The 22,811-nt window shown below is 36.5% G+C and overlaps 1 protein-coding gene across 1 annotated transcript in view; it reads right to left on the bottom strand.

The window, feature by feature from the left end:
• Nucleotides 1-1,788: 1,788 nt before the first annotated feature.
• LOC103068338 (testis-specific Y-encoded protein 8-like) overlaps nucleotides 1,789-22,811 on the bottom strand; it is a 40,269-nt gene continuing 19,246 nt past the window's right edge. The window contains 2 exon segments of the mRNA XM_082931521.1: nucleotides 1,789-1,947; nucleotides 1,949-2,758. Of these exon segments, the coding sequence (XP_082787647.1) occupies nucleotides 1,789-1,947; nucleotides 1,949-2,758 (969 nt within the window).

The following is a 22,811-nucleotide window of genomic DNA, read 5'->3' as shown; positions in this document are numbered from 1 at the left end:
GTTTTTATCAGAGAAAATTATAAGGGATAGTCAAATGATATTAAGTGGGGAAAATAAAGATATGTCTTTATTAATTATTTACTATTACCCTGGTCTGTAACAGTGATTAATACACTTGTTCTCAGGGCCTATTTACCCTCTTAAAACTTATTAAGGACCCCAAAGTTCTCTTGGTTATGTGGGTTATATTTATTAGTATTTCTAACATTAGAAAGATAAAACTAAGGAAATTTAGAAATGACTATTAATTCTTTTAATAATAACCTATTATATAACATGTTATATATGTTTATGGAAAAAACACTGTATTTCCAAAAGAAAAAGTTGAGTGGGAAGAGTTGTACTATTTTACACTATACAAATCTCTTTAATGTCTGGCTTAGTAGAATTCACATGCTTCTGCATTCTCATATCTGCTTCTACTTCAGTCTGTTGCAATACATTGTTTAGTTTGAAACAGATGAAGAAAATCCAACCTTATATAGATAGGTGGTTGAAAAAGGAAGGAGCATTTTAATAGCCTTTCCCATAATTACGGATATTCTTCTTTGATATTAAACCAAAACTCAATGAGTGGTAGTTTCTTTAAGGTTAGTTGCAATGTGGAATCTACAAACACATCAGTAAATTTTTCTTACTCTGTGATTTTAAAAAATCCATTAGTCTATCTTGAACTTTGAATGGATCTTTTACTGATGCATGATTTCATAATGTCACTCATTGGTCATTTGGAAAACACTGGTTCATTGGGTAATGTAGATTGTCCAAAAGTTGACACATTTTATTTTATTATATAGTATCCAACAAATTACATTTGTCAATAATCTCATCAAAAGAGTCATTAAGTACTGGAAAACTATCGTTTACTTTGGCAGATAACGTTTTACAAAATTCTAATTTTCACCTGGAAGCTTGAATTTATCACTGTCACAACAAAACTGTCAGTTGTTTTCCTTAAAGTGACAAGCTCACTTCACTCACATTTGAGAAAATGTCTGCCAAATATCTAAGTATGAGTAACTATAATTTGTTTGTCGAGTTGCTCTCTCAAGTAAAAATGGTGTTCTATGGAAAAGCAGATAGTTCAGCTTGCAACTCAGTTCTCCAGACAATCATTGTACTTTGTTATGCAGCACAAGTGTTTTATGTATACTTCCCATTTCACTTCACATTATCTTTTAAATGTGTACCCAAGGGTTGAGATTTTTAAAAATAAATATTTTTTACTGCTTAATCAGAAATATTCATAAGTGAATCTGGCTTATTTTTTTTCTGTGAGTGTGTGCCTGTGAACACAATGATTACAAGTGATTTTGGTGCCATTGCCTTGATTCATGCTAAAGCTCCAGCATGAATCCACCCTTGTTACTGCACCATCTATGCAATAACAGAATGAAAAAGACAAAGAAGAGATCTTAGCATTCCTATAAAAATAGTTTCAACCTCACAGACCTCCCTGATAGGGTCTCAGGGAACACCCCCAACCAGGGGTTTGAGGACCATATTTTGAGAATCCCTAGTTTTCAAGGTTAGGTCTCTAATTTTACCATTGCATCACTAATTCTGTTTTTTTTTTTTTTTTCCACTTGTTAACTTATGTCTCTCTGGGCGTCATTCCCGGCATGTGGGGCCGTAGTCTCTGGAACCTCCACTGGCCATCCTTTTCTCGTTTCTACCCTGGGCACAGAACCGCATAGGTAGATACATCCACCCATCCCCCACATCTGTAGACACCTCCTGCCTCTTGTGCTATTTGGCCAAACTCTGAGGCTCCCCCAGTGCCTTCATCTACGGGTCTGTCCCGGTGGGGCCTTCCTCCCTGGGGTAGTAGTGCAGGGGATTGGGCCACAGGCCCTCGCTGATGATCTCAGCAATCCTGTTAGACCCTGGGCAGTTGTGGTCAGACAACCAGTTGAGGAAGCTAAGTCTGGTGGTGTCCTTCCTGCCTGTGGCTGGGGGCACCTTGTTCATAATCCCAGAACCACTGAACTGGAGTGGAACGAGACACCCTATATCCAGCGATGCTAAGGTGATACTCCTTAATGATCACGTCATTCCAGAAGTAGGAGTTGTTCTGAAAGAAAAACATCAACTTGCAGCGGTGCCTGGGATGGCCCAGTTCCTGCACCTCCAAACTGATCATGTAGCTAAGCATGTCTTCATCTTGGTCACTGATCATGGCCGACATCTGGGGTTGGTTCACGATGGCTCTGGCCCAGAAGCCAGGGATGCCCCAGATGATGGCCCTTCTTCCATCCAAGTGAGGCTTCCGCGTCTGACCCATCATGTGCTTGAGCCAAGTGTAGGCCCTGCCGGCTTGGGCATTCAGAGGGCTCAGCTCTAACTGCAGGGCCGCCAGCGCCTCCAGCAGAGGCCGGGCGGTCGTGGGTCCCGGGTCCCGGGTCCCGGCCCTGGCTCTTCCTGCCCCTGCTCCTGGGGCTCCTCCACCTGCACCTCCTCCTGCTATTCCTCCGCCCCCACCTCCACCCCCTGCATGATGTCTTCCACCAACAGCCCCAACTCCTTCCCAATCCCCGCCACCTCTCCCTCCTCCAGGGCCGCGCCTTGCCGCACGACCCTTACCCTGAAAATGGTGGCCTCCTCGCCTGACCCACCAGCTAGTGCCCAAACGGCACCCACCTCCCCCACCACACCTGGGGACCCACAGGCCCCTGCTTCCTGAGGACCCCCTCCCACATGCAGGATGACCCGGGGTCCCCGGGCGGCGCCACGTGGCCCTGGCCCTGAGCTGGGGCAGCTGCGAAGGAGCGGGAGGTGGGAGCACAGCACGTGGTCTGCAGAGTAGCCCAGCGACTAGAGCCCCCCTGCGCCTCCTCGGACTTCGGGGTGGGGGCGGGGTGCCGATTGGGGCGGGGCTAATTCATCGTTCTACTTTCCTCCCAATTTAAGGACAAAGTTAAGTATTACACTACGTAGAGCAGATATAAACATCCCATGGATCGTATTACAGTTAAAGGTATAGGTGGTGGAAATATTTTCATTAGCGTTTTAAATGATCAGATATCTAAAATTTTCATGAATTTTTATGCAATCTGCTCTTACAACTTAAAGCATTTTATTAAATTAGCGAGTGTTCTAGAGTATCAATAAAATAATTTTTACATTATGATAATTCTGCATTTGATAACACGAAAAATTAAGTTAACCTCTAATATAGTGTCTTGGATCTGCATTTAAACATAATGCTATTATAAATCTATTAAATTTCCCTGGATTTCTTATTAAGCTATAAAATACCTATCCACATCTCAGAAGTAAACATAAAAATATGTATATGGTATGCTTAGAATTTTTCAACTTTATGTTGCATTTTTTCTATTAATATGGACACCCAGGAATAACTTAATTTTATTAAATCAGTTACAAGTTTACATTTGAAACAAAATTTAGAAATTTAGAGCCGTCTACATGATATAGAAAACTATTCATAATAGGACATTATTAGAACCTGTAGTATTCTGTGAGGATAAAGCCAAAAATTCTATATTGTTTGTAGTCAATGTCATATTTTTACATCTCACTGTAAATAACATGAAAATAAAATCTGTATAAAAATAAACTAATAAGAACCTCTTTATTTACACTGGTCTTTTAATATAATTTAGTTGTGGGAGAACATGAGCCAAATAGGAGTGTGTGTGTGTGTGTGTAAAAATTATGGACCGCTTCTACCACAAGACGACCTTGCATTTTTGTGATAAAGCTCCTGGCTTTTACTTGTCAATATCACATCCTAAGGAAATAAATGTTAAAATAAGGAGAATACTATTTAAGATGATAGAGCATGGATGAGCTCCAGGGAGTCCAGAAGCCCCTAAAATTATGCGCAAAATGTATTGCATCTGTGGACTTTTTTAAAAAGAGAGGTTCCAAAGCTTTTGTCATGGAGTTCAAGACCCTAAAAAGTTAAGAACTACTGAATCTGTGCTTTGGTTAGAAGTGAGATAATTTTATACCATATAAACTGGGTAAATCATGTAGAGCCTCAGGTCTATATATGATAACTAAAGTGAGCTAAGCATGAAGGATATGAACCATACCCATGTAACTACACCTTAATAATTAATTGCGGAGTTTTGTTCATCAATTTTTCTATAATCTCCTTAAATTGGTTATGTGTTTTATATTAAAATAATAAGAAGGATTACTAAGAAGTGTTTATTCAAAAATATCTGTATCTGGGCTTCCCTGGTGGCGCAGTGGTTGAGAGTCCGCCTGCTCATGCAGGGGACACGGTTCGTGCCCCAGTCCGGGAAGATCCCACATGCCGCGGAGCGGCTGGGCCCGTGAGCCATGGCCGCTGAGCCTGCGCGTATGGAGCCTGTGCTCCGTAACGGAAGAGGCCACAACAGTGAGAGGCCCGCGTACCGCAGGGAAAAAAAAAAAATCTGTATCTAAAATCAGAACAAAATAATGGGCATAAATTACTTATGAAAACATTTAAGTTCTAGATAAATATAAGGAGACTTGATTACCGGTTCTATAGTATCAGCAGATAGTTAAATAGGTTTATTATCATACCTAAATTTCTCATCACTCTCTATAAAGTGTGGTTCATGTCTTATAAGAACACTTCTTTGCAAGGTGATAATCGGTGATGTCTCAGAGTCATTTAGAGACTGACAGTATTCTGAGCTACATGTCTTATTCCACAAAGTTATGAATTTGTATTGTAATAACTGTGGTTTGTCTTCTTCAAAGTCTTAATTTTGAAGGGGAAAAAAGAATTACAAATCTCTTTATTTACCTTGCCATCACAAACACACACATTCATACATGCATACACACATACACATTCAAGTTATTCAATATTGCAACATTTTTCCTTGTTACACTAAAATATTCTCCTCCTACATTTTTTTTTACTAATAAAGCTTTTCTATTCCCAAACTCAAAAAGATTTTTATATTTATAAATTTTACAGATATAGAAATATCCATAAGATGGTGCTGTATCTTTAATTTAATTTGGTCAGATACTTGAACGCTAAAATATATCTATTACACATGTGGTCAAAAGACTAGGTTAGAGTTTAATCTCTAAAAAGTCTTATGCTGTAAAGATGTCAGTATAAGTATAATCAGAATCTTTGCATAACTTATTTTTCATATATCACAGATTATTAAAGCATTTTTGCTCCAGATTTAGTTGCCAACTATAGGTGAAAAAAATAATTGAAATTCTCATTTCAACTGACATTTTCTGAATAATAGCCACTTTGCACATACCACATATGACAAATGAAGCAGTTGAATTATATACAGTATCAATTTCTACCAAGGTCAATAATAGTCTTTAAAAGTCCTTTGAAACATCCAATTTGATGGAAATTAGAAATGACATTGCATGTAAGCACTTCCTTTCAAATGCTAAAGAACTGTAGAGGAATTAACTCAATAATTTTCTCCAGTAAGTTTATTTACCTAGTGAGGGAAAAGTAATTTAGGACATGCTAATTATATAATTTATTTCTGATTCAGGGAGATACAGTTAGGAGAAGTAATATTTCATATCCCATTTAATTACCACCTATAAACAGATTTAATAGAGTGCTTAAAATTGGTTACAGGATCTTTTATTTTTAAGATGAACAGTCTTATGCCAAAGGAATAGAAGCCATTGCAGTGGAGGTGACAAGGTGACAAGGGAAAATGTGTTCATGAAAGGAAATATTTGGAGTCATGAAGGTTGATAATACCAACATATGGGTGTATCCAAGACAAGAACCAAGTCCTCATCACATAACCACGTGAAAATCTCAAATAAAAAATTTACTGCTGGGCTTCCCTGGTGGCGCAGTGGTTGAGAGTCCGCCTGCCGATGCAGGGGACGCGGGCTCGTGCCCCGGTCCGGGAAGATCCCACATGCTGTGGAGTGGCTAGGCCCGTGAGCAACGGCCGCTGAGCCTGCGCGTCTGGAGCCTGTGCTCCGCAGCGGGAGAGGCCACAACAGTGAGAGGCCCGCGTACCGCAAAAAAAAAAAAAAAAAAATTTACTGCTATGATTTGGGGACATATTTAATTCTATAGATTTGCTTTCCTAGCAATTGCTCATAATTTTCTCTTCCTTTGAACAGTGTCATCTTCTGAATTACACCATCATTACATCTCTCTCTTTTAAAATATTTATTTGGTTGTGCAGGGTCTTAGTTGAGGTTCATGGGCTCCTTAGTTGCGGCCTGTGGGCTCCTTAGATGCAACTTGCCGGCTCCTTAGTTGTGGTATGTGAACTCTTAGTTGCGGCATGCATGTGGGATCTAGTTCCATGACCAGGGATCAAGCCTGGGCCCCTTGCACTGGGAGCACAGAGTCTTAACCACTGTGCCACCAGGAAAGTCCCAATCATTACATCTCTTAATCCAAGCTGATGCTGTAATTTTGCTGAAAACTTTGACTAGATTAGTAGTCATTATGAAGTAGTGATAAACAGAATCCTATATAACATTATATTGCAAAATAGCAAAACCTAGTGACCAGTTATTAACAACTTATACATTTAGGCTAAAATTTTCTGTCAACAAAATATCAAAATATACTGCTATCTTAAAAAGTTATAAAATAACTCTAAGAAATATGTGATATCAGATTTGTGGGGACATTTTCACCTTCTCAAAAATTTCCCAGAAATTAACTTTCTTAATTTTTCTTAATATATATATTTTTCTCATACTGAAATAGAAACTCTAAATAATACTGGGGTTTATATAAATAAAATACAGCAAAACTTAAATCTGTGTGATTTAAAATTAAAATTAAGAAACTAAAATCAAGTAATGCTGTTGAAAACCATTTTCATTAAGATAATCTATCAGCCTTTCAATGAAATATTTTTCCATTCACTTGACCATAGTGTTGGTTATACGCTACATAATAAACGTTTATGTTGATGGCACCTTCCCACAGACTGCTTTCTATGACAATGTTGTTTTGTATTTAGTGGGGAGAAAATAGTATTATGATGTAAAAGAAATAGCTAATGATTATTAAAAAGATCGAGAAGATAAATATTAATTATAAGTTTTGCCTGCACATTCATTTTGAAAATAGGACCAACGGCACCTGTTGGTAAAATACCTGATCAAGTGCTTCAGAAGAAATCAAAGAGAGGATAGAAGTCTCTATTTAGAGAGACTAAAGGCGCCACAGGGCAGGGGCTATATGCAGGAAATCTTTTGATATTAAAAGACCATGAAGAATGCTAAGAAGGCAGCAATGGGCAGGGTTCTATTATGAAAATCCCCACAGCTTAATTAATGCATATTTATTAAGAATTCACTCTGAGCCAGGCACTCTGATAAGTAGAGGAGGTAGAATGATGAGCAAAAAAAGACACCATTTCTCCCTCATGGGACATGAAGTATAGGATGAAGATAGACACTAATACAAAAACCATACACATAAATAGATAATTACACACTGAAATGATTTCTTAAAGTACAAGCGCTGGGTACAGTGAGACCATATGACCAGGCAGTATGACCTAGATGGCAGAGGGATAGGGGAAACAGGTGGCGCTTGAGCAGAGATCTTGAGGATAAGTGTGAGTTAGAAAGAGTCTTTCATTACATGCCTGGGATTTGCTTCAAAGTTATCTGGGGTGGAGGTAAGGTGGGTGGTGCCATAGATGAAATATGATTAGACACATGTTATTAATATGAATATGTTTGATAATTTCAATAAGAAATACTTTATATATTTATAGGTAATAAATATATATATTTATTATATAGTATTTCAGGCAGAAGGAGGAACATATTTGAAGACCCTGAGGCAAGAAGGAATTTGGTTTGTTCTAAACCCTGGAAAGAAGGCCAGGGTGGCCGGAATGGAGAGAACTGAAGCCAGACAGAAAAGAGCTCTGTAGACCATCCTAAAGGTGCTGGCCTTTATCCTAAGAGCAATGATGGGTGTTAGGCACCAGAGTTATAGTCACATATTTTATTTTTTACAATAAAAATCAGCCAGGTTGAGATTAGAAAATGGCAAGATAGTTGAGGGCGATGGAAATGTTAGAAAGGAAGTGATTGGAAAGAAATATAGGAGGTACAAATGAAATAACTTGAACAAATAGATATTAGGCAAAAATGAGAGGAAGATGTTAAGAAGGTCTCCCAAATTTGGGAGTTTGTGCAACACTGGGCTTAAGAAATTCTTTTAACTGAATTTTTTTTTGAATTTTAGATTTCGAAAATAACATTTTTGTCTTGGTATCATTCTTATACCATGAAATCTTGAGCATTTCAATCCCTTTTGTCTCTTTTAAAAGATTTAAGTCCCTACTAGAGTGCTAAATTCTTCCTATTTAATTTCTATTTCATCTGGAGTGTGGGGACGATAAAATTAGATAAACCTTTGTGAATAGGGTAAAACCAGCTTTAATACCCTGGATCCTGTCAAGGAATCTAGGATATCAGTTATATTTGTATTTCTGATGTTTATTTCCCTCCTTTTATCTTCTGGCATTTCCAAGTCAAGAATTGCAAACATATGGTCTTTGCACAGATACAATGAATTTACAATAAAACATTATGATGAAAATCTGCAGCAAAAATAATGAGAAGATTGAACTTTTCCTTCCTTTCTTTCAGTACTAAGGTTAGTCTATAACTCTATAACTCTTAATATAACAATGACACTGATAGATGTAATTACATTCCTAACACATGTGAACAGGAGGCCGGAACTGGTTCAGGATTAGGAGTAGTTATTAAAGGATTTTAGTGGGGACAGAAAGTCTCCACCCCAAATCTTCACTGGAGAATATCTGTCACAGGATGAAGCACTCACTACAATGAAATATGAAATATACTTAAGTAAAATTTACTGCTTCCAGACTGTTAGTTTCACATTGGTGATGCAATACTGTTCAAATGTTCCCATTTAATATTTTATTTTATTTTTTTTTATTTTTTTTTAAAGATTTTTAATTTTTTTTTAAATTTTATTTTTATTTATTTATTTTTGCTGTGTTGGGTCTTCGTTTCTGTGCGAGGGCTTTCTCTAGTTGTGGCAAGTGGGGGCCACTCTTCATCGCGGTGCGCGGGCCTCTCACTATCGCGGCCTCTCCCGTTGCGGAGCACAGGCTCCAGACGCGCATGCTCAGTAGTTGTGGCTCACGGGCCTAGCTGCTCCGTGGCATGTGGGATCTTCCCAGACCAGGGCTCGAACCCATGTCCCCTGCATCGGCAGGCGGACTCTCAACCACTGCGCCACCAGGGAAGCCCCCCATTTAATATTTTAACAGGAAAGTTTAGAGCTGATGTAACCCTTATCTACACCACCAAAATATTTTTCAGGTTATCATGGGAGAATTTTGGGATAAAAAGGCAACCTGTGTTATAATAAAAAGTAGAACAACCTATATAACACCTCTAATCCTTTAATGTCTCTGTGATTTGATGTGAGGAACAAACTTGCCCCCTAACCTGAACCCAAACTAACCATAACCTTGACCAGAATCCTAAATGAATTAAATGCAAAATGTATTAAAAGGGAGACATCTTATTTGGCTATATCTTGGTTTATGGTAAACAGAGAAGGAAAAAGGACAAATGAACATTTTCTTCCTATCATAGTGACCTAACTTTCGAATTCACAAGCTCATTTGGTTGTTTTCTGAATTATCTGTATTTTATAAATAAAAATTTTTTTAACTGCAGAACAAATATTAAATTCAAATATTTTCCCACTAACGAAACACTCTTTGAGGCAGAAAGTATCCTGTTAGAAGACTGCAGCAACATTCTCATTAGTGTTAGGATTTGCAGAACATCAGTCTGGTACCATTAGTTGGGTAGTAGAGATAAGAAACGAACATCCTCCGTATATGCCATATCAGTCTACTGCTGTAAGAGGAAGGGACTTCCTGGACATTTTTTCCTACTCTTGTCAAGAATAGAAATTAATTACTTTCCTAATGATAAATATGCTTTGTGTTTTTGTTATTTATAAACTAAGAATACTGTTTGAAAATAATTCACTTCAATTTATTTTAACAAATATTTACTTAGCACCTATGACACACCAGGCACTGAGATACAGCAGGAAACAAAACAGACAAAGGAAAAACTAGAATTTCCATAACACTTTCAACATTTTAAAGAGCTTTGACAGCTAGTACTTTATTTTTCACAATAGTCTTTTAAGGAAAGTACAGAGAGATTAAACAATTTGCCAAGGTTTAGTTCTTTAATTGATGAAATATTCTCTTAATTCCAAACCCATTACTTTCTCCTGAGTTATAGACCTTTGCTTCATCCTCCGATTATCTTTACCTAGGCATTTGAAAAGAACTCATTATTTACTGTACAAGTAGCAGTATGATACAGACTCTGTACCCATATTGTCAGTGTTCAAATTCTTTCTGCCACTTAATTAGGTGGCTGAATAACAAACCACCATAAAACTCAGTGGAATAATCAACAATCAACTATTCTCTCTCACCATCTGTGGGTTGCCTGATCCAGGCTGGGCTGTGCTCCAAATTACAGGTTGGTTCCAAGTCCATTCCACCTGTCTTTCATCCTCTTTGGACCAGTAGGCTATCCTAGGGCATGTTCATCTCAGTGATGGCAGAGGCATAAGAGGAGAAGCCCTCCACACATGCATATTTCAAGCGTCTGCTTGTGTTATAACTGTTAGCATCCCATTGGCTAAAGAAAATCACATGGCCAGGCCCAAAGTCTAAGTAAAGAGACAGGGAAGTACACTCTGTCCACCATGAGCCCAAAGCCAGTCACATGACCAAACCAAGGATCAGTGGAATGGGGAAGTGTTGGTAAGGGAGGGTGAATATTTTTTGAACAATAATCTACCACGGACACCTTAACATTTCTTGCCTTAATTTCTCTCTTTGTAAATCTTTCCTAAGGTTGCTGTGAGAATTCAATAAAGCACTTAGGATGCTTAGCAAAGGGTGAGTGCTAGGGAACATAGACACTGCTATTTCTATATGGCTCTTTTCATTTAATGGAATCCCACCTCCAGCCCTCTTACAGCTATACCCCATTTCCTCTCACATCCATTCCTTGTCTTCAAGGAAGCACATTTGTTTAGTCCAAGGCAAATAGTTTGCACTTAGGTGCAGCTAGCTTTAGTAACCATATCAATAAATGAATACTCTATAGGGAAGATCTCTATACAGGTTTCCCTTCTTTATTTAAGGCACACCTCATCACTGAGCTTTCTGATCCAGATGAGATTGCTAACATCCAAAATCCAGATTAATGAGGTAAATACCCTTATTTATATTTTCTAAATTTTCTGTGATGAATGTTTCTTTTTCAAAAGAAGGCGAAAGGAATTATAATGAAGATAATCTAATTCAAGCTATGCCACCTCTTTAAGTTTTCTGTAGCTTCTCCTCTTTCCTCTGGGATTGTCAATATTTTTTTCTTAACCTTTATTACAGCAGTGACTGGATCCTATGTGACATGCTTTTATTCCTAGCTTCCAAAATGAAATCTTCTAGAAAATGGTTTCTTATTCTTGTCTCTTTCCTAACACAGTGCATGACACAGGTAAATGATCCATAATTTTCACTAGATAGAATTGGGGAGAAGCCAGCAATGGAATCTAGCAAAAGATCATTGATTTCACTTCTGACCCACTTTCAAAAGTGATATTCACTAAAAGATACAGTCTGCTGTTTGTAAACTATACCTCAGTAAAGTTGATTTTTGAAAAAAAGATTCCCAAAAGACAAAGGATAAATGCCCTATGGAGTATCAACCATTTACTGGCAGATAATGATACTTATTATAAAATGGGTATAAAATAATATTGCTGAATACTTTAAAAAATGAGTTTTCTCTAGTACTAGAAAATCAGCATTGGACAGAATAGGAAAGGTAGCACAAAAATAATCTTTTCAACAAATGGTGCTAGAATAACTGGATACCCGTACAAAAAATAAATATCAACCATCATCTCATGTCATACACAAACATTAACTCACATTGATGGTAGACCTAAGAGAGAAGCTAAATCTATAAAATCTCTAGACGCAAAAATAGGAGAAAATCTTTCTGACCTTGAGTTATGCAAAGATTTCTTAGATTAGAGGCAGAAAAAAAGTAAATCATAAAAAAAATGATAAATAGGTTTTTAGTAAAATTAAAACCATTTTTTTTTTCCATAAAAAGACACTATTAAGAAAGTGAGAAGGCAAGCTTCAGACTGGAAAAGAATTTAGCAAAAACACACATATCTGGCAAAGGACTTGTTCCCAGAGTATATAATGAACTTGTACAACTCATTAATACGAAGTCAAATAACCCAACATAAAGATAGGCAAGAGATTTGAACAGATACTTCACAGAAGAAGATATACCAATGGCAAGTGAGCACATGAAAAGATGCTCTACATCATTAGCCATTAAGGAAGATGAAGATTAAAACCCCAGTGAGATAGTATTATATACCCATTTGAATTAAAGTTAAAAAGATTAACAATACCAGTGCTTGGTGAGGATGTGGAACTCATGGAGCCTACACTTCACTGGAATGTAAAATGGTGTAACTACTTTGAAAAATTATTTGGCAGTTTCTAATACAGTTAGACATATAATTACCATATGACCCAGCAATTCCACTCCTAAGTATTTAGAAGAATGCGAAGCTATGTCCACCCAGAGATTTGTATATGAATGCTCAGATCAGCATTATTCACAAAGTTAAAACCTGGAGCTATCCAAATGTTCATCAGCAGGTGAATGGATTTTTTAAAAAGTGATAAATTGATATAATTGAATGCTCCTCAGTAATAAAAAGGAATGAACTACTGATACATGCAACATGGATCAACCTCAAAAATATCATGATGAGTGAAAGAAGCCAGACACAAAAAGTACACATCATTCTATTTCATTAAAATTTTAGAAATTGCAAACTAATCTATCAGTACAAAAGACAGATCAATGGTTGCCTGGAGCCAGGAGCAGAGAGAGAAATGAATTGTATGGGGCCATGGGGAATATTTGGAGGGTTATGAAAGCAATCCATATCTTGATTTGTAGCAGTAGTTTCTCAGGTATATATATATATATATGTCAAAACTCAAAAATTTTATAGTTAGTAGGTAGTTCATTGTTTGTAAATTATATCTCCATAAAGTTGATTTTAAAAATAAAAGTTTTCCAAAAGGCATGGGATGAAATGACCTATAGAGAATTAACATTTTATTGGCAGATAATTTATTGCAAAATAGAAGAAAAGTAATACTGCTGAACACTTGAAAAAAATTCTTTAGTGCTTAAAAAATCAACATTGCACAGAAGATGGTGGGTCACAGAATCAAATGCAAAATTTTTTCTCTCCTACTTTCTGAGTCTATGAATTCTTCCTCCTGCCTCATCTCTACTCCCCACTTTTAGCTGAACAGATGGACATTGCTTTCCCTTCTTTCCCTCTCTCTCCTTATCCCCCTCTTCTTCCCATGTTGAAAAAAGATCTATTATTTTAGGCAATGCTAATCACACAAAAGCGTTAATTAGGCGGGAGGAGTGAGAATTTTCAAGTGTAAAAATATAATACTAGCGGTAGTACATGTACTCCCATTAAAGCAATTGGAAGTACTCACACACATAAAATATGAATTAAATATTTCATATGCAGTCTCCAGAATTCGGGGAAAGCACTCCCAAGTCAGGCACAGTATTAAGTGCCTACCAAAGCTCATGAAATTCAGACCTAATTTAGTGCATCTCTGAGGAGACAGTTGCTGGTTTTTAGTTGCTATCCCCTCACAATTGACACACTTGAATCTGCAAGTGGATCTTACATTTGCTTTTTCTTTCCTAAATATGACATTTACAAAGAACAGAGTTTATGGGTCCATTTCCAAAGTAAACCTCATTTTTCTGTAGTCCAACCAAAAGTCCCAGTTAAACTTTTTTTTAAACAGGACAGTCTCTATAAGTTCCAACTAATTTAATTTTTTCAACCTGATTTCAGAGGGCTAATGCTAAATAGCTATAAACATAGTCAAGTGAGATTCTTTGGAATTCTAATGGGATCTGCATATCTGGGCATTATCTTTTTACCTAGAAGCACTGCCATTTATATAAATACATTTTCCTCTGGGAAACATACACCTACACATTATCTCCATCACACTCACAAATTTTCAAGAGCTGGAACTGGGAAGAAAAAAATTAAAGTTAGTGGGACAATACTAAATCATCAGCACTTTTTGTTAAAGATCAATTTTCTAAATCTTTCACAATCCTGACTTATCCACAATGATATATCATGCATGGAAATATGGGGAAGTTTGCAGTATTTTGAATATACAGCAAAATACTATTAACGTATTTTCCCTATCACTGCCAACTCTTTATTTGAATTTTAGAGTTTGTGTAATCATATAAACACTTGCTAATACCCTGAAAATAGACACCAGGGAATTCAAATGATGGGTTGAAGACCGACTGGAAATATAAAACTTGCTTTCCTGCAAACAGACAGCCTACGAACAACAAAAGTACAATCCTGGCATGAATGCTTCTTGTTGATAATGTTAATTTTCAGCTGTAAAATGACCTGGAATTTTTCCAAAGCTAACAAGTCCATAGCCTTCCTTCCCATAACAAAGTTCTATTATTATTGGAAGTGTAATATCTAATCACACTGGAAGTAAAAAATTTGAGGAGCTAATAATAACAACAGTAATAATAACAGCTGAAGTTACACCCAGAAGCATTGCTATCTACATAAAGGTGAAAATGTGTGTTATAAGCCAGCATTTTACTAAGACCTTGATATAAATTTTCTCACTGAATTTGTACAAACCCCCATGAAGTAGTTTCTCTTATTATATCAACATTGCAGCTGCAGAAATTGAGACTTGGAGATATTAAGTAACTTCTTCAAGGTTGTTCAGCTAGTAAACAGCTGAGCTGGATTTTGAATGTAAATAGTCTACTCCAGGACACAGTCTCTTAGCCACGATGAACTGCAAATAGTTGCAATTTACAGAGGGGGTGAAAGGTAACTGTCTCTAATCTTTAAGTTGAATGACAGAAACTAGGTACATTCCTTAGAAGACATAAATGTAATCAGGGGTACAAGAAACATATTGATTGCACCTGTGGCAGCTTTTGTGGCAGGCATTGCAGTCCAAAATTCTATAAGGCTGTGAGTCTACTGTCAAAGAGAACACAGATCAGTGAAGGAGACAGCTATATAAAAAACTAAATAAAAGAAAATTGGTACACGCAATGTCAATAGAGGTATGAAGAGAGCACTAGGGGAGCACAGAGGAGGGGAAGGCTGAGTGGCTTTAGGGGAATCCATACAGCCTTCCCAGAAGAGGTAATATCTGAACTCAGCATTCATCAGTGAATGATTTTCATGGCAAATAATATTTAAGATGTGAACAAGAAATAAAACAGAGGCAAAAGATTACTAGTAAGCAGAGCCTTTGGTTCTAATATCAAACCCATGGTTCAGTGGCACAGCAACTAAGTAAATTCTTAGTAGTCTGGAATTTGTTAATATTTTCCCCTAAAGCTTATTTCTGGAGAGTAAATTAACCAAGAACTGGTGAACAAATAATAAGAAAAAAATCCCACTAAAGTAAAAGAAAAGGAGTATAGTCATTCTTCAGTATCTGTGGGGGATTAGTTCAAGGACAACCAATGATACCAAAATCCATATATGCTCAAGTCCCTTACATAAAATGGTGTAGTATTTGCATATAACCTAGGTATACTTTAAATCATCTCTAGGTTACTTGTAATAGCTACTACAACGTAAGTGCTATGTAAATAACTATAAATACTACTTAAATGCTATGGAAACAGTTGCTGAGGGTGGCAAATTCAAATTTTGATTTTTGGAATTTTCTGGAATTTTTTCCCCCGAATATTTTCAATCCACATTTGGTTGAATTCACAGATGTGAAGCCCACGATACGAAGGCTGACTGTAGTATTTACAAGGATTGGAAATCAAATACATTTTGAAAGGATAGTGATTTGAAGGTCAAAGACAAAAAAATGATGAGTCTGACTTGAAAATACACATTAATTCTGAATTATTTTTCCTCTAGTATATATTAATTTCAAATATTATTTTGTATTATTCAAATGGTAAGAATTTCAGAATATTTAACATGACATACAATGTGTACCATCTCTATTCATTTAAAAAGTAGTATAAATTTCATAATGTATTTAATTTAATTTTTATTTGTCATATTTTTAAATTTAGACAAAATTGTCTTAGGTCAGAATCATCTGTTTTCTCTCTCTCAGCCCCTTGCTTCCTATGAATGACAGTTCTGAATGGAAATCCTCTGTTAGCCATACACAAATCTAAAAGATGAACGACTTGTGAAAATCACTGGGTACATCTCTTGGCGTACCACATTCAAGCTTTACCTACACTAGCAAAAGAAAGCATGAGAAATAAATCTAATGTTTTCAGTAGTTAATCTGGAAAAAAAGAAAAAGGACAAATTAGTGCAAACAAGTGGAAGATTTTCCTAAGAGAATGGTCTTTAAGAAGTTTTTAATCTTTCGGTACAGTCTCCAACCCCGCTATGGTAGGATTGTGATTGAACAGGAGACCCCTCAAGATTTTATGGCTAAAAGTCTTTCTGGTTAAAATACAGTATTTTATGAAGCCAACCAAACTGGATCAAGGGCACTCTGATAGGAGAATGAACAAAAAGCTCTTTGGATATGTATACTCAATTAACACACAAGTATCTCAAAATTCAGTTCAAACTGGCTTAAACAGTAAGAAAATGTATAGGTTTATGTGACTGCGAGTCCAGAGGCCAACAGACTTTAGGTCTGTTTAATTCAGTAATGCTAGTTCTGTTTCTTCAGCTTCCTGTCTTGTGCCTTCCTCTGAGTATTGGGGTTTTCCTTAGGCTGCTCCCCGCATGGTAGCAAAAATGCTATAGCACATCACCTCTCTCCATACCATGGAAAGGTAGAAAGGATTCAGGGGGACATCTTAAAATATCAAAGACCTCTTTTCCCCAGAAGCCTTCAGCAAATCTCTCCCAATTAGCCAGAATTTGTTTACATACCCATTTGCGACTGAATCTTGTAGCCAGAGACGTGCCATGTGCTGATTGGCTTAGGCCTGGATCCCTGAACCAATCACTGGAATTCATCTTTATTGTTTTCTTTTATTGAAGTATAATTGACTTATAATATTATATTAGTTTCAGGTGTACCACATAGTGACTAGATTTTTTATACATTACAATTCACCTGCATTCTTAGACCAATCAGGCCAACTCTTGGAGCTGGGGGAAAAGTCAGTTTCTCCTGAGGTACCTGAGCTGTGAGAAGGAATAGTCATATGATCAAAGATGAACTTCTATTAGGAAGGGAGAAAAAGGGCCAGATGGTAGGGACAAGCAACCATCATCAACTACAAAACCATCAATATAACGAACTAAATATTTAGTGACATTTTGAGGAAATTGGTGGAAAAACTAAATCCCAAGAAGGGAAAGTGTAGGTATAGTCAACAGAGAGCTCTGAATGGCTCCCTCTCTGCACAGTATAGCAATGAAAAGGAATCATAATTAATAATATTATTAATAGTGTGGTAAGAAGGATCTTCTGTTTCTTCTATATCTACAAACTTGCAGGCTCAAATTCAAATTCTTTTCAACTCTAAAACTGTTTGCCACATTTATATTTTCTCCCATTGTTTTTTTCCACAATAATACACTATATATAAAAACTCTCTCTCTCTCTCTATATATATATATATATATCACACATATACATATTTATATGTGTATCACACATACACATATTTAATCCTTATAGAGATTACTACCTTGCCCAAGGTCACATAGCTAGTTGAATAGCAGAGCTGGGATAAAATCCAAGCCATTAGGCTTTGGAGATGGTGTTCTTATTCTAGATTATACGTACTGCCTCATGGAATATTTTCCTCCTCACTTTGAGGGCTACTCTTTTTTCTTTCTGCCCACTCTTTCTTTTCCTCTTTCTTTCCTTTCCTCTTACTTCTGGGTTTATTCTGATGCCTTTATTACTACTCTCCTCTTGCTGTGAGCTCCCTGAAAATCTCCTGACCATGGGACAGTTTTCCACTAGTTTTCTGTCATCCAAGGTCTCTTCCCCATCTATTTGATTCTATTACAAGCTCCTATAACTGTTCTTCCATATTAATTTTCGATCTCCTATTTTGGGGAGTTTATTACAAGTGTTATTTCCTTGTATTTTCTAAACCAGAGCATAAGAGTTAATGCATGGAATTACTTTCCCTCTTGGCTTTATATTAACATATTGCTTTCAAGATCATGCTATTTGCTACATTATTATTTTTAATAACATTTAATAGGCAACTGCTTCCTTCTCTGTAATAGTCTTAAGTATTTTAAAGTACCATTATTTTTCTCATTATAATTTGTTTTCATTTTCTTTCTTATAGTATTTTAAAATATGTAGTTCATTAACATTTTCCCAATATATTTCCTAATTGTATTCCATTTCAAATCATGATGTCCAAAGTTCTTAGGCATTTTTCAAATGAAATAAACTAGAACCATTGACTGCAACAGGGAGGAACCAATAATATGTTCATTAGACTTCTATTTATATTTATACCATAAAAGCTAATCATTTTTATTATTTTATTTCAGAATAGGGTATCCTCAATAAAGTTCCTAATTTTCCTAAGGAAATATTACATTTGAATTTCCACATATTTTCACAAAGGATACAGGTTTGGTCAAAGCTGTAATGTAATCAGATAGAGATCCTGGCTTATCGTGTTACCACTTTTCAGTGTGTATTTAGTCAGAGACTAGCCTTGCCACAGCCTGAATGGTGTTTCTGTTCATATTAGGAGAAAACCTTCTCTTCCTCAAGACAAGTACAGCCACCCGACAGACAACTATGGTGATAAACACACAAGTCCAGAGCAATTGTTAATGTGAATGACACTCCCTGGTGTTGGGCACGACCAACCAGAGGCCCCGGCGCCGAGAGAGACACCATCAGTGCTCCTGCTTATTTCAGTGAACTTTTTCTGACTGTACTCGGCCAGCCTGGAAAAGAACTGAGGTAATCAGACATGATTATTTGAATTTTTTGGGACTGAGAATCAGGTTTACTAAGACAAGAGAAGAAAATAATTTTTATTTTAGTTTTCATGGTACGTCAGGTTCTACTGAGTGCTAGTGAATCTTGCTATTTGTCAGAATCTTGCTGTTTATCGGTTTAAACCCAATTTCTCCTCCTGTCTTGATGTTTGAATATAGCATTTCAACACCCTCTAAAACAATATGAAATGAAATGACATTTTAACTGCCAAATATAATTACCTATTTAAATCACAAAATTTTATTATACTTTTTTTTGAAGAAATCACATTTCTTATGATGTAATAATGTAAATATCTTATTTTACCGGAAAGAATGATGTTCTCTGTATATAATTTGCTTGATTAGCACTGAAAAAGGTAAGAAAAGATAGATAATTAAGGCCATTATTACAAGTTCTTACACTTGAAGAATAACTAAAAATCGGTTGGGCTTGTTTGGAAGTGGAGGTGGGGATATGAAATTTTATAGTGAAGCGAAAAGCTGGCTTAGTAACCAACTATGTGTAACATAGGATGAAACAGGACATTTTTGAACAAGTGAAAAACACTATTAGTAAGGCTTTAAAAAAAAAAACTGTAGGTAGAAAACTTCAGACATTGATCTCAATCCTAAGAGGAGTACAAAATATTATGGGGAATTCAGAAAATTAATGATAAATCATATTTTGTGTATATGCATGTATATGTCTATATATGTGCGCATGTGATATATGCATTGATAGTTAGGTTCAGAAGTACTATTTAAGTTGTATCTTGAAATATATAATTGAGTTCTTAATATTTATTCTCCTTCATTCTCTCTGCCTAATTTCCATTAAAAATATTAGGAAGATTTTGAAAAAAGTCTATGAATTAATTATTCTTGCCATTATCAAATGCCCATTTTTTTCTACATTTGTTGTTCTTCACTTTTGATGAGTATGACAATGGTTATATGTTTTATACACTTTGAGACTGAAGTTGGAATAAGGCTTTCAGATTAGTATCCTACTCATCTAATACTCTTTTTCTTACAAAACATGGGAACTAGGGATGAGATTAAAATGTAACTAGCTGCTATATTCACAAATATTTTTAGTTTTTGGATAATATTGAGGTGAATAATTGAATATTCATCTTTTGAATAATAAAATTTAGTCAAGGGCATACCATCAAAATGTATCATAATCAAAATTCAAGCTAACATCAAAATCAGGGACTCAAAAACTAAAAGGTTTCTTAGAAAACAAACAATGATTGAAAAACTGGAGAGTAAGGTTATCTAGAATCAAAATTAAGTACCTCAAACTTCAAGTGAACATAAATCTCAGTGATTATATATCTTAAGCAATTTACAGATGTCCAGTATAGCCTGGTGAAATATATCCATAGTGTTAGGTTACACATAGTCCAGAGAAAAGCTGATATACTTAAGATGAACTGCTCTGAGAAAATGTGCTGGCATATTAAGAGGCTGGATGACAAAATGAGCATGGGAAGAGTAGATAGAAATGAGAGCTTGTTATTGGAACTTCAAGCAAAGGAACAGGGCTCCAGATATGTTACCTAGGTAAAAGGTCAACTCCAGATAATCAATGGTATTTTGAAATTTCCCAGAAAATTGTTTCTATTTCAATGCTTCCTAAGAATATAAATATTCAACAATAATTTTCAAGAACTAAAAATATTTCCAGAGATACCTACAATATAATCTCTATAAATCACAGAGTATCAGGTTCTCCAAATGGTGGAGTTGTTGACTTAAAGAACAAAAATGAAATCTCTACACTGTTGTATATGGGAAGCAGTGAACCCTTGTGCTAAGGTCAAAATAAAGAGGCCTGCTTGGTGTCCTCCATCAGCTAGACAGCTGTATGTGAGAGATGTTAGGATAGGGACACTGTAACATAATGTTGTTGTTGTTTTCTTAATTCCTGAATTGAATACCTGTTTCCTTCTGCTTTGATGAATTCAATTGGCTATCACAGAAACAAATTTGAAGCCTTCCTAATAGGTACCTCTTTTAAGTCAAGAGCAAGACATGAACAGACAACATTTATTTTAACATTTAGCAATTTTTGCTAGGGATACAATTTTTTCCAATCTAATATCTGCTTCTTTCTGAAGAAATTTTGCATGTCTAAAGGAATTCACTAGGGAAGACCTGTTGGCTGTTTGTTAAGAGTCCTCACAGAATAGCATTAATCTTGGCAATTCATCAGGAATTTGAGTTTGGGTCTCAGATTTACAAATCTAAAATCTTTTTTTTTTTTTTAATAATATTCTTTTCTCTTTAAACCCCACATTTGTTTATTTATTTATTTTTGGCTGTGTTGGGTCTTCGTTTCTGTGCGAGGGCTTTCTCTAGTTGTGGCAAGCGGGGGCCACTCTTCATCGCGGTGCGCGGGCCTCTCAATATCGTGGCCTCCCTTGTTGCGGAGCTCAGGCTCCAGACGCGCAGGCTCAGTAGTTGTGGCTCACGGGCCTAGTTGCCCTGCGGCATGTGGGATCTTCCCAGGCCAGGGCTCGAACCCGTGTCCCCTGCATTAGCAGGCAGATTCTCAACCACTGCGCCACCAGGGAAGCCCACAAATCTAAAATCTTGATAGCATATTAAGAATGGACTCTTCTTTGAGAGAGTGCTGACAATAATCAAACTCATAGAGACTGAAGTGCATAATCAAATCCTTATTATTTTATAATTATAAGAATAATCTTGCAAATCAACATTCTTGCACCTATTTAAGGCATTAAACTCAGACTTTTTAGGGAAAACCATCTATAATCAAGAATTTGGAATGAGCATGGAATCAGAGCAAAGACATTTGTGTCCGAAAAATAGAAACAAAATCCTCCCGACTCAGTAAACTTCACCACAAAGATAGAAGAGAAAGAAAACAATTTTACTATTGAATACGCATTAATCAACAATGTGACGCACATCACAGACAATCTGCTAAAGAGAATGCAAATACAAAAAAAAAAAAACTCACCGTTTTATATAGCCAAGCAGGTAAAATCCATTACATACTTGTTCTCAAGATGTACAGTGACAAGTTCTTAAGAAGTAATATAACTTAGCACCATTTGTCACACATAGTTCATCCTCAGTTCACCTGGTAATTGGGGTGACCAGCAGTATTAGCTAATTGGCCTTATCCAAAAGAAAAATAACCTTATGTCTTCTTACATCTTTATGGCAGGAGGTAGTTATGCAACTTGGAGTGGGGCTCCCACTGAAGTTAGGCCACGATTCTCCCACAGAAACTGGGAGATAGGGTGATGTCTTCCTTGATTAATACATTTCCAAGAGATGGCCCCCAGGTCCTTGAGAAAGACATTCTTGAGTCTTTAAGCTGGTAAGAGGCTAATTTAACTTCTGAAAAGACTTATGTAGGGGGTGGGGGGCGTGGCCAAGATGGCAAAGCAAGAAGACCCTGAGCTCACCTCTTCCCATGGGTACACCAAAATTGCAACCATTTACAGAGCAACTATCCATGATAGCAATCTGAAGACTAGCAGAAAGGATCTTCCACAGCTAAAGATATAAAGAAGGGACCACCACGAGTTGGAGTAGGAGGGGTGAAGACATAGTACAGTCAAGACCCATACCACCAGGTAGCTGATCTATAAACAGGAGAATAATTACAATTATAGAGGTTCTCCCCAAGGAGTAAAGGAATCCAAGCCCCACATTGAGTTCTGCAGCAGGA

Source organism: Lipotes vexillifer, unplaced genomic scaffold (genome assembly GCF_000442215.2).
Source record: "Lipotes vexillifer unplaced genomic scaffold, Lipotes_vexillifer_v1.1 scaffold618, whole genome shotgun sequence".
Lineage (NCBI taxonomy): Eukaryota > Metazoa > Chordata > Mammalia > Artiodactyla > Lipotidae > Lipotes > Lipotes vexillifer.
This window is presented reverse-complemented; position numbering and strand designations above follow the sequence as displayed.